Source organism: Parambassis ranga, chromosome 17, assembly GCF_900634625.1.
Source record: "Parambassis ranga chromosome 17, fParRan2.1, whole genome shotgun sequence".
NCBI classification, from domain to species: Eukaryota; Metazoa; Chordata; class Actinopteri; family Ambassidae; genus Parambassis; species Parambassis ranga.
Window position 1 is genome coordinate 13,861,215 of NC_041037.1, and position 20,478 is coordinate 13,881,692.

Consider the following 20,478-nt stretch of genomic DNA (forward strand, 5'->3'; position numbering starts at 1 on the left):
ATAATAATAATAACGTTTTTAGCTGCCATTGTATGAGGCTTGAACCAGCGCAGGGGGGCTGTCCTCAGAATGCACACACAGGATTCATAGCCTGACTGATTATCTTCCTGATTCAGCCTATGTCTTAACCTACATGGGTCTCTCTCTCTCTCTCTCTCTCTCTCTCTCTGTATATATATATATATATATATATATATATATATATATATATATATATATATATACTGTACAGTGTTTCTATCTGTTATTTCTCAGATGGTTTCATTGCAAAATAGTGTTTGAAAAACTCAAAGTAAAAGACAAAATGTGAAGATATTTTGAAATTCACTACCATGCAGAAAAGAGTTTTCCAGCATATGTCATCTCTTATATGCTGCAGTAATTATGTTCAGTGTAAACAAAGGTCCACCATTGAAATCATTTGTATCCTGTTAGAATATTCTGAGACTCAACAGTTTTGCTTATGGCTGTCTTGAACTTTGGTTCAACTGTTGATTTAATGTTACAATAAGGAGAAGAGATTACAGCGCCGATGACAAACTATAAATCCAATATAATCTACATATAATCTAACAAATAAAAACAAATAAAATGTACACATAAAGGGGATTTTTTTTGCAGCTAACCATCTGTAAAATAAATGAAAAGTGCTTTCAGGGCTTTGAAATGAATATGGATGAAGCATCCATACAACTTTAAAACCTCCTTTTACAGAATTGAAATTATTATGATTCAAATAGTTTTGCTAATCTACACTGCTAAGTGGTTCACATATTCCAAATAAAGTATTTATCTGAGCTGAAACATCTCAGGTAGAGAAAAAAAAACAAACATTGCTCTGCTGTAAACTCTTGTCTCTGTAAACACTGGCAGAAGAACACCAATGGATACCTGAACGTTGATGCATAAAAAGGTGGCAGTAACAGGGGACACATCAGCTATCAGAGCTATCTACAGAAAAAGAAACAGAAAGAAGCCACAAACATGGCCGGGCTCACAATAATAATAAAGTCTGGAGGTCCAGCAGAGAACATAGAGCCACAATGACGTATTGCAGCACATATATTTCTCAGTGCATTTTCTCATTTTGACATCATATCACATAAAGCACAAAAAGAACATTGTTCCTAACACAGAGCGATATACAAAGCTAGTCTATAGAGTTACCATGACATAATAAAGATCTGTGGGTGTTGCACAGGGAAAATAAGCACATACTGTATACTGCAGTTTAAAACGTAGTACCCAACAAAGCTGACCACCATACATCTGATGCGTTTAGGCTTCACTTCGAGTCTACACATGACACTGAATTAAAAACAGACAGAGGGCAATATCAGCAAACAAACAAACAAACCCGAACTCAGCGGTTAAAGGAAACACAAATCGAGCCGTAAAGAGGGAGCAAACGTGTCAGGAGATTCATGCAGTCTCATCATTAAAGTAATAATAATAATAATAAAAATGCACCCAAAACACTTAAAAAAAACATTAACGTTAACAAACTTAACAACTTCATTTGAACTGATTCCTATGACTGTTGTCTGAACACTGATGTGTTACAGTGTGAGGATACAAGTGGAGGATGCTGGAACCGGAGAACCTTGACACATATAAACAGACACATAATGCTGCAGCTACACAACAGCCTTTAATAAAGTGGAATATTGATGGAGAATGACTAGGAAAAGCAATCAGAGTTACGTTAATATTCATTTTACCTGCACTGAATTATAATATGGATCTATTAATCCCACCTGGCACAGAATTGTGATAAGACCTCCTGCAGGTGCTTTCATCTGAATAAGAATCTTCTGCTAATTATCTATGATTTATTACAGAAAGTGTCCTACAGAGTTTATTTACTGAAACTTTAGCAATCAGAGCTGCAGTAAAGGGACCTGTCACATCTGTTCTGTCTGTAAACAGATACAAACTCACCGATTAAGTAAAAACAGCTCTGTTAAATAGAATATTTAGTGTTTTCAAAAATAACTATCATTTAATTTAGCTTTTATATATATATATATATATTTCTATTGTTTTTACAAGAAGGCAAGTTTAGTCAAAGACAGAGAAAACAGGTCCAGTGCACATAACAGTCACAGGAAAGGGAGGGCAGTTTCTTCTTCTCCGATTTTTTAACCACAGATACCACATTCAAAGGGGCATCTATATATATATATATATATATATATATATATAGGACAGTACTCTAGTATACAGTACTTAACCAGCAATGTGTGCGTTTGCTTGGCAGGAGCTTGAATGTAACACACCCTTACTAAAACGATAAAGTTCTGCACTTTTGCGTTGACGAGCATGATGTCATAATATAAATGCAAAAACCATAAAAACGTGACGTGGAGCAACATGATCATAACGAGGAAACTGATATTCAGTGTCACTGTAGTCAGCAACATCACATTATAGAACAGTAGCTGCTTGGCAGAGATAAAAAAAAAAAAACACCAGGTGACAACATGTTTTGGTCCTATAGGACATAATATAGGCTAGACATGAGAGGCAATGAGGTTGAGACGATGGCAACAGCACGACTGTACAGATGTGACCCAAATACATTCTGGTTGCATCAACAATGCTGTTCTAGAATAGAGGCAGTTCAATTGTCTGGAAAAATATATATATGTATATATATATATGTATATATGTGTGTTACTACTACGCAGACTACGCTGAGGTCACATCTTTGGGAGTAATTCAGGAGAGTTACTACTGTCACACTCACAATCTATACTAATCAGAAAGAAAAACAACATGCCACCATGTCTGTGCGTTCTGTATGAAACCTGCACCTCGGCCTCCTCTCTGTCTCTCTCTCTCTCTCTCTACATAAATATATATAAGGGTTCACTGTGTTTTATTTTACTTTACAGTCCTAAATCAACCACTTTAGTTTTGCATAGATAACATTACGCAAAATCTATCACATTCTGTACATGTAAAATATAAAACAAAACAAGCCTGTAAACATCTAGAGACCTCATTTATCCGTTTTAGGTTTGATAAACGAAGATGAAAATGATACATTACAATTATGAAGGACAAACCGCCTGTAAAACAGTAAAATCACTTCTTCCTCATTTACATTATAGTCATCTTTGCATGAAAACCAAAAGCTATTAAGGCAAAACAAGTATGCACAGTGATTTGTGATTTCATGCATAACTGATAATAACTGATGACTGCTTAGTAAATATGGTGGAAATCAAAATTCAGCATTTCCTATAAATAAAACTGGATTTGCAAAAAGTGATTCATCGCCTCGCCGGAGCTTCTATTACTGCTTGGCACAGAGGGAGGCTGAACCTGACAGGTGTTTCCTCTGAGTCATCAAGCTACTCTATGGTAACAGGCATGTGATAAATATACTGGAGTTTGTCAAGGGTTTGCTCTGCAGACCTAGTTTAGTCAGTCATTGATAGAGAATAAGACACCGGGCTGTTCCTGCCCTCATGTTTTCAGCTTCACCAAATAAAAACTACGCATCTTAACCAATTTAAAGGTGGATTTATCATCGGTGAAAAGTGACAACAGAATCAGGATTCATACCGTACCGTATGTCGCTGGCAGCAGGTCTTCAAACACTGATGTATCTTTTTTTTTAAAGCTCTCTTGCTGGGTTTGATTGGTGCCCTGCCCAGGCTAGGCCTTCACCAGTCCGCCCCACACAGCAGCATTCACACACACCAGAGCGTGAACAAGTGGTGCTTACAGCCGGTCAAGGCGAAACGCATCCTCTGTGGCGGGGTCAGCAAGGACCATGTCCGGGTCATTGAGCATGTGCAGGCCATCGAGGGTCAACGGGTCAATTTTAAGATCGTCCAGTGGGAACTGGGAGTCCACATCGAAGCTGACATCGGTGGACAAGGGGCCAGTCAGGTCCTTGGGCAGGCTAGGCGGAGACTCACCACTCACTGCAGAAAGACAGCACATACATATAAAAACAAAAGATGAGTATTCATCTATGTGAGGTTTCTGTGGGAGAGAAGTAAAACCTCCTGGCTAAAATTAGAGAAGAAAACAATGACAACAACAAGAGAAACAATACAGATGACTCTCTGTTATGGTTCGATAAGAACTTAGAGGACACTTTAATTATACATTTCAGGGAAAAGACAGAAACTCAGGGGGCTGTAACATCCTGTTAAATACAACTTTATACATTTCTCTCTGCCTTTACAGGAACAACTCAACTCTATGGAGTGGACAGATTTAAAGATCTGTACCCACAAAATGGCATGGATTTAACACAGACCGATCAAAGCAGTGACCTCTGTGACATGTTTGTCTGGCACAGCACTGCAGGGTTAAAAGTATTCTGCCTCAGCAAATTACATATACTCTCAGGTTTACCTGGTTCCCAGGCTAGACTGACATATAAACAGTATAATAGATGGACTTTTGCCCAGAGGACAAACCCCTTACATGCTACAGAGCAGCATTAAAAGTAGGATGACTCTTTAGTCTTACACAATTTCCTCTCAATTGTAAGTTCTTTAGTTGGACACAAAACATTAATGACAATCCCATCAGCCTCAGCTCTAAGTATTGAGTGACTTCTAGTAAACACTGACAGGTTGAACCAGGCCATTACTACACATCACCATGTTAGCATTTTTTATGTTAACATTTATCTCAAGGCACCGCTCTGATGCAGTTTATTTTGATGGTCTGTATTATCTATCAACAATAACTTTCACTTGTTCTTGACACAGTATTAGGGATAAAAAAGCTCCACTCTGCTCTGGGATTTCTTCTACAATTTAAAGTCTGCATTAACAAGCCACCTGCAGAATGACTCAAGAAGCTAAGTGATATGTTGCAACAGCACCTGTGAGAATGATGTTGGGGATGTTGCCATGGCTACTGTAGCCCAGCTGCTGAGAGTCCTGAAGGTTGCAGTGGCCAGTCAAACCCATCATGAGCGCCTGGGAGTAGTTGAGGGTGGACGTCTGGTTATACAGGCTGTCAGAGCTGATGGGAGTCTCAAGCATGTTGAACTGCTCCAACTATCAATCACAGGAGAAAGAAATTCTGCATCTCTGCCATCCCTGAAGTTAAAGTACAGTAATGTGAACACAGACGGAGCCTGTACCTGTTGTGACAGAGCGCTGGCCTGAATAGAAGGCAGCTGCTGGTCGTAGAAGTCTGCAAACACGCTGCCCAGTATGGAGTTATGCTGCAATAACAAGTAAGTCACATCCAGTGATGCAGGCAGAAAGCGCTTAGTGCAGACCACCACTATGAAAACTCTTCATCCAGGTTCCAGTTTTACATTTAACATAAAACATAGAGTATGAAAGACACAGTCAAAGCAGCGACACAGGTACAACCAGGTAACATCAGCTTACAACATCTGGTTTTGTGTCCTGATGGATGTTGGTATTAACAACACTGACAGACAACGTAAGGCATGGCACCCACTGAAGAAGTTCTATTTTAGGCAGATAATTCAGATTTTGCCGTTTAAGGCAGGACACCAGATGCTTGTAAGAAGCAGATTTTTAGCTCCACACATATTTTAAGTTACATAATACACAGAGTTCTGACGATATCTGACATCTGCGTACAGATAACGAGACGTTCCTTAGATAAAGGAAAGGTTTTAAAATTCAACAACTAGTTAGGTATAAAGCTCTAGGTGCTGTAGCTTATTAAAATATATTTTATTCAAGCGGCTATGCTAAAATGTGGACAAGCTACATCTCACACAGCATTTGTTAATCTTATTATGTTGTATATATATTGTATATGTTCCATTTATTAATGATCAAACTTAGAATTTCAGAAACACTATAAAGAGTCCATACTTTTGCACAAAATTAAAAGCATGTTGATTCATAGTAATTATGTATGTGCCATTTTCTTAAAGCTCTCTGTCCACATAATACCTGTTGGATGAAACTCACTAAATGTTCAAAACCAACATAGACAGAGATGCCTTAGTTTCAAAGGGGAGCTGACATGAGCCTCCTCCACAGCTTTTTGGTGTTTTAATTAACAAAACCCAAATAGAAGGTATGAAATAAAGGGAGTCATTGAAAATCCTCTTTTTGAATTCTCCCTCTCCCTCCACTGACTCATCCAGGGCGAACTAATTCTCTTGAAGTTTCTCATCTGAATGTCCTCATTGAACCAGCAACAGAAATTCTCTTCTATTTCATCATGGCCTCTTAATGTATAAGTAATTGGATCATATTCTAAGCCCGTGCTCCTCCTAGTTCAAAACCAAATTATCTGTGTGTGCTGCAGATGTCCCCACAGGGCAGAGCGCGAGATCAGAGCATGCAGGCTGTCAGTTGTCGTTTAGCCCGTGGATAACCTCAAGACTACAGAGTGAGCCACTTCAGCACAGGGGAGGACTGAGCTGGGTAAGCAAACAGCAGGACAAACACACACACACACACACACATCTTCGTCTGCTTCTCAAAGGCACACAGTTACAATTACAATTCAGTAGAAGCAAATGCAGATTTAAAATGTCACCTGACTGTCTGGGGTGATAAAGACTGAGATCATTAATCTGATTGTACTCTACAACCCATAATTTCTATCAGTGAGCAATTAAGAATACCACTTTCAAATCTCAAATGCTTATACTGAGTCTTACACAGATTAACAACCCTGATTCATGTTTACTTTAGGTGTGTTCAGTTTATCTTACAGCACCACCCTGCAAACAAGGTTCGGTTTGTTCACACAAGATCCAACAGCTGCTTCCCCTCAAACTAATATCTCCCTTAATGCTCCCTCAACCGCCAGGCTAATGCAAAAAAACACATTAAACTGACATAAAGAAAAAAATCTCCAGTTTGTAGTCTGATATAAAAGACTGAGGGAGGAAACAGTGGAGATGCAACGCAAATACCACAAAAGCAGCAGAGGAGGGAGGTCAGGGACACAGCTACATCACAACACATCAATGAGACGGACTGCTTGAAAGAGACCGGTGGTCAGATCTGGGCAAAACAACAACTCCTCCATCAGCTTCAAAGTATATCAGTTGTTGTAAGGTAAGCCCTCAAATGAGCAGTTTTTAATAGTTAGTTTTAATTTCCTAAAGTTAAAAGGTCATCTGCGTCTTTAATTTTAGTTGATGCCATACATATTTGTACAACACATTATACTACTGGATGTTTTAAATGTTTTAAACATTTTTTGCCCAGATCTGCTAATATCAACAACAACAAAAAAGCTGCTGTAGGGGTGGGGCAGCCACAGACTCCTACTCGGCAACGATAACCACAGAACTACGATGCAGGGGGACGGTGAGGTTTATACAGAAGTGAGCCAGCAGCTCACTCGTTCACACGCCCTTACTTGAGGCGAGCCTCCAGGTGAGAAGCCTTGATTGGAGACGGGGGAGGTTGGAGATTGATTGGCAGAGGATCCGACCCTACTGCGGTACTGTTGGAGGGAGGAGGCCTGATGCAAGAGGATACATTTGAGTTATTCACACTGGAGGGTGTGTTTTTTTTTGGAGGCTGTGTGCTTGTTATGTGTTATATATGCTGGTGGTGCTTGTCTCACAATAAGAGTGATTTTTCAGGAAAAGTTGATTTTGATGCTGAAATTAAAGGATCAAGTGTAAAGGAAAGTTCCGTGTGCTGCCTTTAAATATACAGAAAAAATATCTGGAAGAAACGAAAGAGAAGAGTCAAAACTACAGGGAATTAATTATTTATGGAAAAATACTGAACCTCAAAAACCAATAATCAGAGAGAAGAGACTCTGCTCTGTTTTGTGTTGTACTATCTTCTCTTTCAAGTCCAAAAAAGTGATTAAACTGTGAAAGTAAATAACAAATGAGTATAATTGAGTAATTTAGATTTAGACGTTCATCAAAATCAACAGTTTAAACCTTCAGGTCTATTGACAGACACCCAAACACTAGTAACACGAGATAGAGAGAGATAAAGCGGTTCATGGTCTTTGGAGACAGATCTAAAACATGATAACATCCTTATTCTGTTTGAACCTGTTTGAAATCTAATGGAAGATTTGACATTATCTAACCATAGCTCCACTTGCTGCATGGCTAAAACACACTACATAAAAACAAAAGGCAGAGTCTTCTTCATGTTTTGTGAACACAACGGCAGACCTCCAGTCTTACTGAGTTTTCTCACAATGTCAGCCTTGACCCCACGCTGCAAAGTCTTTCACTGAGCTGAATAGAAATGTAGGGCACTTCATTTCTGCAGTAATCCAAACACATTCCCACTGCAACAGAAGCAGAGCAGAGAGAGCCGAGAGCTGAAGGACGAGCAGCGCCTTACAGACGCACCCTTGATGTTTCCTGACGTTTTGCACAATTCGTTGTTCACTTTTTGCCTTAAACATGCAGAGAAACATACTTAGTCTGTTATTATTATGGCTTAAACATCAGAGAGTGCAGCGTCGCACAGCACATGTTTTTCTGCCTATTACTGCTCTGAATTTAAACTGCTAGGATGAAAAATGCTAAAAACCACCTGAAAGTATCAGTTCAGCTAATAAAAATGGCTGCCAGTCATCCCTGTGTTGTTGTGCATGCAGATGTGCACCGCTCACCGTGTTCATGTCCATGGTCATGTTGGCCTGCGAGGACGTCTGGTTGTCTGACGTGGAGCAGTTCACAGACGACGGCAGCTGGACCAGACCTGTCTGCTGGAAAACAAGCAGCAGAGTCATAAAAAGACATCATGTCGTCATTAGATACTGCAGTATAGATTTAACACAGATACTACACATCGTCTTTCATTGTGCTGCAAGTGGCATTTGTAGGTTAGATCCTTATATTTTAACTATTTTAATGTACTCGTTTTAACAATCTCCTGTGATTTTATATCAAAAGTTTACTGTTGACGGGTTTTAAAAAAACACCACAGTACAATCTACACAGCTCATTTATCAGATAGAAAATAGTAATAACAGATCATCTTCATTAACTGTCAGTACAGATGTTGTTAATCTTACTGATTTATTCACAGTAAGGTCTGCCCACATCTGCTGTCGTTCCAGTTAAAAACACAGACAGCTGCAGACGCACACTCAGACTTGATGAAGAACTTTAAGTCCAACTGAAATCTGAGTAGACTGACTCAAATGTTTTGTCTCTTTCTCTGAAGAAAATCGCACAAAATTGAGATTTATTTAGCGGCACAGAAGCAGATTTTCTAGAAACACTGCACTGCGGATTGTAATCATGCACAGGGCCAATGTTTGGGTTAATCCTTTGGGATAAACATATAGCATTCAGAACCGATTTAATGAGATTCAGGTTTAATTTGGTTTGAGATGAACTTAAATCTAAGGTTTCAAAGCAGAAAGAAAGCAAAATGAAAAACTAAAATTAACGTTTACAAGGCTGCGAGGCATGGGCTTAACTTTTAGAAACAAGTCATCTACATGATGGACAGCAGGTGTTTATTTTCCATTGTAAATCAATACTTCTATAGGTGGTAATAATGTTGAAGCTGGTAGAGACTGAGGAACGGCTGCAGGGTAAAGAAGAGAGGGCGGAGGGACAGGCAGCAGTGCTGCGTAATGTCAATGTCTCCTCTTGACAGCCAGTTTAATAAGATTGTGTAGCAGAAGGCATCCCTGTCTGCTATGCTGAAATTTTTACTAAGCAGACTTTAGAACTCTTCTGCGAGCTCTGTGAGCCCTTTCCTGTTTAGCTAGATGTTGCCAAGCAACAATGACAACTCAATTTTATGATGTTTAAAATAGGAAAGAGATAAAAAAATAGCAATATGTGCAAAACAACTACTGATATGAAAGGACTGATTGATGATAGGCATTTTGTTTTTCAACAAGTGCCCACAATGTAGGTGATATATATATATATATACATACTTTTTGACCTTTTCTCATTGGCCCACAAAATTGAAGAATTTATGAGGACAGTGTTGAAGGTTTTGGACAGAAACTCGCCTGCTGGTTCTGATGTGGCTGAGACGACGGCTGCTGGTTGAGGAAGGCATACTGGGACAGCTGCTGCTCAAGGTTCATGGCGTTGATGGCCGCCTGGGTGAACACAGTGATGACAAGCTCCAACATGTTATGGAAAATACATTATTTTCTATTAATACTGCATCAGTTCACATCTATTTGATGAAGAATTAGATGAAGAAAAAGGACAACTGCCCAAAATAAACAGAAAGATAGTAATAGATAGATAATAATAGATAGTAATAGAACTATGATTAGCAGCCATGACTGATTTTCAGGGCCATACCTGAGAGAGTGTGAGAGGAGGAGATGCTGGGGAGAGCTGCAGGTTTTGCTGTTGGTGGGAGTCTCCTGCATTAAGGATAAGAGGAACCATGTTGTCCTGCCCAGTCTGCATTTCCATGGTTACTGTGGGCTGAGCGGTGTTCACTCCTACCCAGCACACACACACACACACAGCATAAGGAAAGAGTTCTGACACTCTCTGACTGTCTTTTTTTTAAATATCCTGCTCGTTAATTACTACTAGGAAGTCTGAAATGGCCCATTCACAGAACAGCGTCTGCAGCTTTACCTTGTGTGCTGCTCGAGGAGCTGAACGAGGCGGCAGCCGCATCATCCGAGTCGAGCGGGATGGGCAGCGGAGGAGGGAACTGGATGTTGGTCAGATCGGGAAGAGAGCCGCCAGTGTTGTGGGCTGCTGGTTTCAGTGAAGTGGTCAACTGCTGGTCCGGGGACGGGAATATGCTGCAGAAAAATGACGGGCCCTGTGAAGTCTGCAGCCATGGCAAGCTCGATGAAAAAGGATCAGAATCACAAACACCAGAGAGCTTATGCAGATTATTTGGAAATGTTTTCCATGACAAACTCCAGAGATATTTGGACTTGATGCTTTTTTGGCCCGCAGTGTTTTTGTAAATCTTTTGGCTCTAAACTCCTTTTACTTTGGCAAGAAAATAATTGAATTCCAGTTAGACAGCTTTAATTTATAACTGTGTTTTAAACACATCGCTTCATTAAATGTGTGCAAATTGTCACTTAACTTAAGGTCATTTTAAGGTGTTTAGGCTTCAGAAGATGTATCCTCACATAACGTGAACTTTACAGTGGAAAATCTGAAGAATACTCACTGGATCCCAGGGACTTTGCAGGGCTTGGACCTTGAAATGTTCTAAAAGGAAATATAGTTAAAGAGCTGAAATACAACATGAAAACAAGTGAATATTAAACTTGTTTTTTTTTTACCTTTTTGCAGTCCCAGTTCTGTTCTTGTCCATCTTCATCGTCGTCTTGTTCAATTGCTTCAGACCCTGGTACAGTCAGAAGGAGAACTGAGAAGAAAGCAAAGTCTCCTCAGTCTCTTGGGTCTACAGAAGTTCAGCTTGTTTGAGCTCATAATAACTGGAGCCCACATGTCTTTGTTTAATGTGATCAAGCAGAATTTAAATGTGGGATGAAAAACAAAAACAGACAGCAAACAAGAAGTGTGACATTCAGAACATATAAAAACATTAAAAAAAATTAGCAGTTAAATTCAGAGGACACTTGAACGCCTCACATCTTCAATCACTTCTCCTCCTCTGCCTTCAAAGCCACATTCAAACCCTTTCATCATACACTGGAGAGCCCTCGACTGAGCCATCAAGCGAAAGCAACAAAATGCCACAAAAAAGCAAAACAACAGAGAAAACAAAAAGGATTACAAGAACACAGCTCAGCCGATGAAAATGATCTAAACACACCATACCGGCTTGCAGCAGAGATAACAGTGACAACTGGATGTGGTAGCAACGTACTATGTTTTACTCTCAACCTTGCAGATGATATTTAGATGGTGACATGTTAATAATCAATATATAAAAACAAAAACAGAGGTCTGAATTAAAATGTTGGTCACCTCGTTTTGGCTGGAGCTCCTGTGATCCTCCGGTGAAGGAGGCCTGCTGGGCAGGAGTTAGTGTGCTCTGATGCAACGCAGAGTCAGAGTTTGTCCTGCAGCAAATTATGTAAAAGCCCAGAGTGATAAGTGGAGTAAAGCCAAGAAACAAAACCGCTGTTTGAAGCCAGTAACTGTTGTATTTCTGTTTCAGGTAATTGAAAAGCAATATTTAAGAAAATCACTTGAGACATGAAATGTTGTGGAATACTTAAATCCAACAGAACTGCATGGGCACATTAGAAGAGCTTGTCCCTTCGGCCACTGACATCACCCCTCATAACTCTCCAACAGCAGCACTTACAGTGTTTTAACCTTTCAGCTGGGTACACACCACAAATATCAACAGATTGTATCCATTAGGCTGACAGATTGAACATCAAGATTCGTATTAAGCTCATGAAAAGTCTATAATGGTCTTCCAAAAAGCTAAACTCACCCACACATTTGGCACCGCTTGTAGGGTTTATGATCTCTCTGATCAAACAGAGCTGCCACAATGATTGAAAACAAGTAGAATTTTTAACTAAATCTGATTTCATTTCTTCATCTTCTTTTATGAAGCTTCTTCATATGAAGCTTCTTCATAAAAGGTAAACAGTGCATTGAAGCCAGCCGGTGTGGTAGAGTGAGGGAACAACAGTTTGATGTCTTACCTCCTCCAGCTTGTATCAGGCGGTGGCGACAGGTACACCGAGCCATAAGGACAGCTGTCAATGTGAGACTGCAGGTTAAGAAAATACAGCTGGAGACTGAGAGTCTTGGCAGGTTCAATGTGTGAATTCTTTCACCATACAAAGACATGTTAATAATCAGAGCACTAGCCAGAATGGGATCTAACATTACTTTACAGAGGGCTGTAAATTTCATGTAGGAATTATTTTACTATTCCATGACAGGATGAAAACATTAAAGGGAGCGTCCTCAGGTGGATCGTAACATTTGTCATGGGTGGATGCCTGTTGCCTTTTGTGCAGTGATACAGTGGCTTGGTCTAGTTTGGATATTAGTTGCTATAGAAACCTTTCACAACTAGGTGTGGGGATTTTCTTAGAAGAAAATGCGTTTTTGTTTGTTGTTCTGAGCACCACAAGGTGAAGCACCACAAGAAGACGGAAATCTCTACAGCTCACATCTCCAAAACTCTGAATCTCACACTAAAATGATCTAAAAGTGTAAATAGTGCTGTAGGCCACAGGAAAATCCTTCGTACTTCGGTTGAACTGTCCCTTTAATTTGCTGTACTCACTGTATTTATATTCTGCCAGCACACACGTACTTTGACTTAATTAGGACTGTCATTTGCAACCACAGACAAAACTATATTATACTACAATAGTGCAATAGTAAAAATAGCACAATAACAGAAGATATGTAGTATAATGACCTATTTGTACAGTATAGGCTGTATGTATGAAATGATTATTGCGATGTAACAAACAGACATGCAGCTCAGCCCCCCCAGGTGTTTTCACTTATGTTGCCTGATAAGGCCTCTTCTCAGAGCTGTGTGGGTGTGTACACACTCTGTCTTATTAACTATGATGATCATTTTCATCTGTTAGTGTAGAAAAAGCTTTCTCCAGCCAAACTCCACCCACTAAGGTCTTATTATCTAGAGCCTCTGTAAGTGAAAAATGGTCCGTGTCCTGAAGAATGAGTGTCTGCCCTCGGACAGAGAAGAGAGAATGAGACAGAGATGAAGCAGAATCTAAAGGATATCTGTCGTCCGTGTTTGTCAATAGACAGGGGTTTTCGGTGGGGTGACGTGATTCGGTTTCGGTCCCGGTAGACTCTGTCCACCAATCCGTGGTGTCGTGTGGATCTGTTTGCGTCCAGCCCTGAATTCTGTAAAAAAAAAAGTAAGAAAAAGTTTCAAGTGAATGTTGTTGTGAGTCTCTAACACAGTTTTGTTTCTTAAACATTGAAGTCATTAATTTACAGAATGCATTGCATCAGCATCTTAGTTACACTTGTAATGGCCTGCAAGAGAATAAACCATGTGCTGCATGTGGAAAACACAAGGAAAGTGTCCATTCTGTTCTATTCACATGTTTCTTACTTGAACAATGTTTGCATGGGCTGTAATTTATGAGCTGATTCACCCAAAAGACAGGAAACAACATTTCAACCTCCCACCACACTCTGTCTCTGGAAATCAAGCTGCTAATGATGTCATCTCTATTAAACGGTTCTTTTTGTCCTGTGTAGGTGTCATAGCCTTTGTCTGACATATGGATGGCAAGAGATGCTATTAACAAAGACGTGTCTGTGTGTAGCAGTGCAAAAGAATATAACATGAAGCAGCTTTTCACGCTTACATAATACAAGCTGACCGTCTGACAGTAAAGGCAGGAGGAAGTTACATTTGGGCACATTTTACATGGGCATCACATTAAACCTTTGCCTGTAATGTGCTTCTGTTCACTCCTCTGCCAGCAGGAGAAATCTGCATCTCCTTCTATAGAAGTCATAGCCTGTGAAATAAGGCAGTGTACTAACATGCAGCTCTGTGCATGACTCTAACTTATTAAAGCAGATAATAATGTAGATTATGGTGAGCTCTGTGTTTACTCTGCCTTCTTTTTATTCTTAATAGAGTGGCTTATATTAGTACTTAGGCAACAAGATCCTTACGTGTGTCTGTGTAGAACACATATGAATTTTTAGAACATATCTATAAAGTTTTTTTCAATTCACATGTGAAAGAGGAACACCAGTCACTCACCTGAAAAGGCACATCACCAGTGCTGTTTCCAATCTGATTGACGTTTGGCAAAGATCCTCCATAGTACTGCCCACGGTTCTGTCCCAGCTGCAGGTACTTGGTCTTCTGCAGCTGTAACTAAGAGCAGAGCGTCAGTTAAATCAAGAGTTAGCTTATCTGTTCTCAAACGGTGGGAAACCCCCCAGGTTAAAGGGCTATGAGCAGACCACAGGCCTGCTAGACAAAGTCTATAATGTTGTTAATAATGATAGCTGAGGGTCATTTTCTGCAGGAACATATGGTGCCAGACCTTTGCTGCTCCAAGCCCACCGCTCACTGTTGGCAGGGCAGAAAATCTAAATAACAACAATTAGTATGCCCCGATCACCGAGTGTACATTGATAAGCCTCTGACCTCACTGTTTACTTCTTAAATACCTTATCTGCTGCACAAGATCACATAGGAGGACGAGGGTGGTCTAAATCTGTGTTTAACTAAACAGCAAGACAGGTAACAGAGAGAGAGATAATCAAAGTGAGACTGGAGGGGAGAGACAGAGGGAGGCGACAGAGCGAAGAGGGTGAAACACTAAACCTGAGGCCTGCTTCCCACAGGTCTAACTTTGGCTCAGACAACAGCTTCCTGAGGTTTGTCTTTGTAGTGATGAAAATAAATCTACAGACAAAGAGATGAGACACAGACCTTCAGCTCATACATCCTAAATATACATTAGGCTGTAGGCAAAAAAAAACACCATCATAAAAAAAGAACTACTTCTGTTTAGGTGTCCAAACAGGACAATGCAGAGTTACTCTGGATCAGCTCTTTAAAGGCGGCATTTACATGAAAACAGATTCAACTGAAGAAAAAGAGTTCAGAATGCTACAATGAAAATAATGAATGTATCTTCCACATGCACAACAGGCTTACTCTTCTCTGTATGTTGCCACAGTGTCATGCTTGGTGTGTGTGTGTGTGTGTGTGTGTGTGTGTGTGTCCACTCTGCAGCAGGGTGAAGCCCTGCCTCCATAGGATTTAGTATTTTGGAGGCCCGTGCTGTAGGCTGTGTGTGGCTTAAACTCCACATAATCTGCTGTCCTTCATCTTTGCCATAAATGTCACCCATGTTGCACACAGGCCTGAAGACCTGTCGGACAAGTTCGCAAAGCGCGGAGCGTGCACACGCACACACCTCACGCTGAACCACGCACGAAACACAAACACCACGAATCATCATGAGTGACACAAACACATACATGCATCACATTATTTTTTTGTGTCGTTTGGGTTAACTGCCTCCTCAACGAGAGCACGAGACGAGCAGAATATCTGCAATTGGACGCGCGCGCTGTCAAATACGCACGCACGCCCCTTTGCTTTCCACTTGCGTGGGACAAAAAAAATTGTAATAACTTTTTTTTAGGACGAGGGTCCCTGTCATCCCCATCTTCATTTCAGGACCGACAGCTCCTGCCAGCTCCGCTCCGCGTCCCTGCTGGGAGCAGGAGAAGAAGGCTACAGCTGGCAGGAAGCGTCGTTTGTTATTGTTTACCTATTCTGCCCTGGCTGCGTGCTGCCGCCGCCGCCGCCGCTGCCGCTGCGCTACCAATGCATATTTGACAGCTCGTTGAAAACAAAAAGGAGGAAGAAAAAGGGCAAGAGAACGGTGTCGTTACCCTCGCAGCCCGGGTAATGCTGAGGTCTTTCATCACTTCTTCAAACGCCGCTGTCTCCTCTGCTTGCTTCTGGTTATGTAAAGCGATTTTCTCGCTGAATTTCCGCGGATTGTTCGAAGTCGCCATGTTTCGCTCTTCTGCTCCGTTTTCCTTCAATGGTCAGCGTGAAGTACCGCGGAGCGAGCACGCTCAGCTTCCGGTTAAAGACACGCCAAAGTAAGAGTATTATGAAGCGCGGTATTAAAGTGCAAAATAAGCCACACTTTATAGTTTATCATTCAGACAGCAACATTTAGCTTACATTTAGTAAATACTTACCTACTTCATTTGGTGTCGCTAAGGTTAACTTTAAAATGTTTTCAGTGCAGACTGTGTAATTTATTTATTTCAAAATGTCGCAGAGGGTGCATGAACTCCTTATCCAAATGAAATGCTGCCTTTTTTTTATTTTATGGTTACATTTTCCTGGTCAAAAGTGACCAATTTTAGTGTAGCATGGCCGCTCTTATTGTGAAAGTCATATCGCCTGGCTTCCGGTGTTTTTTGGGTCGTCTCCGTTTAACTTGACGCACTTTGCTCTGGGTGGCTTTGCGTGCTCACGTCGCCGCGCGGGGGTGTAGTGGAGACGCGCCGCACATCTGGACTGCGGAACAACCGCAAAATTTAACCAATTAAGAAAACATTTTGGTGCATGTCACGTTTTAGTGAAATCAAACCGTAAAGAGTGGGATGGTGATGGTTAATATTGTTGTTTTAGTCAATCAATGACTTTGGCTACAAATAAATCATTTTTATTGGCACAATATATATGTGTTGTATGTAATTATTTACACTTAAGGGGGATGAAGTCATACACCACAGAAAATCCAAAATCAAGTTTATTCACTGTTTTTTGAATTCACCTATAGCTTTTTGGATTGGTCTAATTGTCTATGACTTGAATCTGGAGCTTGGAAGTGGAAGTGTCTGCCCCCCTCTGGAGGTGTGTGTGCAACCCTGCTGACTGAGCATAAATACTCACAACAGTGTCCTTTTTTTCTCTAACAGAGCAGACACACAAGTTCAATGCACACTGTGTGATGTGCTCGTGGTGACATATGAGCTTTTATGTAAGACAAAGAGGGAGAGATTATATCCAAGTGTGTAGATTTGCTTTTGACACTGGTGGGGACCTGCATCCGGTAGTATTTAACCCTTCCTGCACCCAATGAGAATCTGTTTTTTAGGAGGGGATCAAATTATTGATTTTGGCTTTATTTGTGTAGCATTTCCCCACTGAATAATAAGACACATGCATTCATCAGTAGACAAAGATCTCTGCATGTCCAAACCTGTTTCTTGACTGCAGCGGGTCATTTACTCTCACAGTTGCTGCTGCACCAGAAGCTGCAAAGCACTAGCCACAAACACACTCACACAGAGATATCAGTGAGTTTTATTTATACAAATGTGCTGAGCTCATTATAATGCCTCATCATGCATATTCAGTTTCATAAGTAATTTTGCTGAGAGCTCAAACACCACACCTACAATTATTGTGTGTGTGTGTGTGTGTGTGTGTGTTTTCAAGCTACATGGCACACAAGCTGTTTCACCTGCCATTATAGAGTATAATTTGGTTGTAAAGTAACCATGGTAACATAGAAAAAGAAGCAACTCCAGGGCAGGTGGGAAAAAAGAGCCTGTGTGCAGGATTAAACTGTTATTGCTGAATAAGCCTCCTGGGGAAAAATACAACTTTCCAGTTGCCTGTGAAAACAAGGAAAACCCACATGTTGCGGGGGGATTTCTGCATCCAGCTGTCCTCTGTTAATGTTGTTAATGTTTATCTAATGCAAACAGACTGTAGAAAGAGCCTAACAAACAGCAACATCTCAGGCAGCCAACATGTTTCACTTCAGTTTATAATTTAAACCTGGAAGATTTAGACACTGTCTATGATGGAACAGTGTCTGTGAATGCCAAAGGCCCGGTGCAGACTGCACATTAGAGATTATGTGTGTGTGTGCGTGTGTGTGCTAATTATTGATGAAATAGGAAATATTGTCCCTTTCTATCTTCCAACATCCACAGAGATAAGATCTTTCTCTGGTGCTTAAGAACCTACCAGGCTGGAGCAGCTTTGAAAGTTTGCACAGTGAACAGATAAAGCTGTGTGTCCAACTGACTGTAAATGCTGTGAGATGCTGTTTCGACAGTAGTGAAACTCTCACCTTCATGTGCGAGTTTTTGAGTTTACAGTCAGTGGAACCACACAAAATAAAAATAGAATCATCAGTTCGTTTATAAAGTTCTCAAAATTCAGTTCAAATTTTGCAGTTATACAGGCAGGTAATAAAATTCAAAGCATAATGCAGCACCATGGTGGGTGTATGTAGAGACTGAGGCCGCCAGCAGGGGGAGGCAGAGATAAAGTTGACCTCAATAGCGAGCCTAAACGAGTGTGTGTTCCTTTCACTTTGTATCATGATAACCCCCAAGCTTGATTGTGACAGATAACGCTGAGAAAAAAAAGATCTTCCACCCTCTCTATGTATGTGTGTATTTCACTTCAAGCCATATTAACATTTTATTTTGATTTTACACACACTTTTATCCTACAAGACACTGAAAAAAAGATTATATCCAGCTGCACAAGCAATTAAAAAAATAATCTTCTTTTTGGCAAATGTTGTACTTCTGTTTGTACATAATCAATACTTCCATCATAACCAATGTCCAGCCAAATAATAACTGTATAAGTATAAGTACAAGGTCTGGTCAGCTATTTGTGAGTTGAGTCAAAACCATTATAATTCACTGCTGTCAGCAGCTGTCTATTTTCAGATGGACTTTTTACAGGAAATTTTCTGGTTTCAGCTCTTCTGACCAGTTCCATGATTTCAATAAAAGGGAACTTCACTGTTACAAAGAGTGAGTGCAAGAGATAAAGTGTGTGATTCACACACAGCACAGACCTTGACCCACACTCCTGCATGGTAAGAACAATAACCTTTGCCAGAAACCAGGTTGCCATGACTTTATACTTCAGTTTCTTGGAACTGTAGTTGTATATTTGTTTTTGAGATAAATCCTGGTCATTATAAGTAATTTTTGTGTTTTTTAGATAAAAAAAAAAACATAAATAGATGACTAAAACCTCTTTAAACTTGCCGTGCATTGCTCTGTGGATAAAAACCGATGATTGTAGTGATGTTTCTTTGGTCTAAACGGTGATGTTTGTATCTTTGTCTTTGCAGATCATGAATAGAACTTGTGCACCAGATAATTACACAGACTGTTCTCCCTCCAGCTCCTCTGCAGGTCTGGCTGCAGGGCTTACAGTCTTCTTTCTGCTGCTCGTCATAGCTGGTGTGGTTGTTTACATATACCGTGGTAAAATCAGGGATATGTTACCCTTTGGACAAAGGAGTAACAGTGGAAAGGAGGACTGTACAGAGAGCCCACAGGAAGAGCCCCATCAGTACAGCTGCATGATCAGAGAGCAGCCAGCAGGACAAAGTCCAATCTATGAAAACCTGACGACTCAAACGGCTCGCCACAGCCCGCATCCTGTAAAGCAGAGCAGGTAAGGCGTTCAGTTTTCAGACTTTTCAGAGTTTAGAGGAAATGTTGCCATTAATGAAACTGCAGAGCCCCAAGCAACAGCAGAGGATGATTTCTTCACGTTTCCTCACTGTGTGTGTGTGTGATGGCTGAATTTCCCCATTTTGCACAAGCCTGTCGTAATATCTGCAAATTTGGTGTCTGCATTTTGTGTGCTCCTCTACGGTTTCATACGTTTTTTCCCATGTGAAAAAAGAAAAAGGAAATCCACACACAGTTTACATAATAAATGTCTTTTGTCATAATGGTTTTTACAGCAGAATAGTGCTTTCTGAACATTTACTGTGTCTCTAAAGGCCACCTGTTGAACCTGAAGAGGACCCGTACCTGCAGTGTGATTCACTAGATGATGGGATATACTACAATGACCCAACACATAACTCCAACTACCCAGACTTACAAGAAGAAGACGTGTATATTGTGCCCGATTCATAACAGGATGCATCTTTATCAAGTCATTTTCCTTATGGACCACAGTCTTTGTCACACAATTTTGAAAGCCATCAAAGGCAGGTATTTACTGATTAGATTAGATTGTTTTATGGTGTTCTCTTGATACATCTCAAATGACTGATGAGTCATTTCAGTTTTGA

The 20,478-nt window shown here is 40.5% G+C and overlaps 1 protein-coding gene across 2 annotated transcripts; it reads right to left on the bottom strand.

Annotated features, from left to right (window-relative positions):
• Positions 1 to 1,473: 1,473 nt before the first annotated feature.
• Positions 1,474 to 16,424, bottom strand: crtc1a (CREB regulated transcription coactivator 1a). 2 transcript variants are annotated; one of them, XM_028428570.1, is made up of 15 exons: positions 16,280 to 16,424; positions 14,625 to 14,741; positions 13,619 to 13,744; positions 12,553 to 12,614; positions 11,858 to 11,952; positions 11,206 to 11,291; positions 11,091 to 11,131; positions 10,535 to 10,707; positions 10,247 to 10,392; positions 9,943 to 10,035; positions 8,578 to 8,670; positions 7,345 to 7,449; positions 5,120 to 5,203; positions 4,856 to 5,033; positions 1,474 to 3,938 (listed from the first exon to the last, which is right to left on the bottom strand). In XM_028428570.1, the coding sequence occupies exons 1-15, from the start codon at positions 16,403 to 16,405 to the stop codon at positions 3,733 to 3,735; spliced, it is 1,731 nt and encodes a 576-aa protein (XP_028284371.1). In that variant the 5' UTR covers positions 16,406 to 16,424; the 3' UTR covers positions 1,474 to 3,732. The 2 variants fall into 2 exon arrangements, with proteins under 2 accessions (XP_028284371.1, XP_028284372.1); XM_028428571.1 differs by lacking the exon at positions 7,345 to 7,449.
• Positions 16,425 to 20,478: the final 4,054 nt, after the last annotated feature.

What these genes read in the sequence shown, in the direction of transcription:
- crtc1a (XM_028428570.1), bottom strand. Translation starts at nt 16,405, where the DNA reads ATGGCGACTTCGAACAATCCGCGGAAATTCAGCGAGAAAATCGCTTTA. An exon ending in AGCCACATCAGAACCAGCAG is followed by an intron (nt 8,671 to 9,942) that starts GCGAGTTTCTGT and finishes GTTTTCCAGCAG; the next exon opens with ACAGGTCTGGTCCAGCTGCC. An exon ending in CACCTGGAGGCTCGCCTCAA is followed by an intron (nt 5,204 to 7,344) that starts GTAAGGGCGTGT and finishes TTGTTATTGCAG; the next exon opens with CATAACTCCATACTGGGCAG.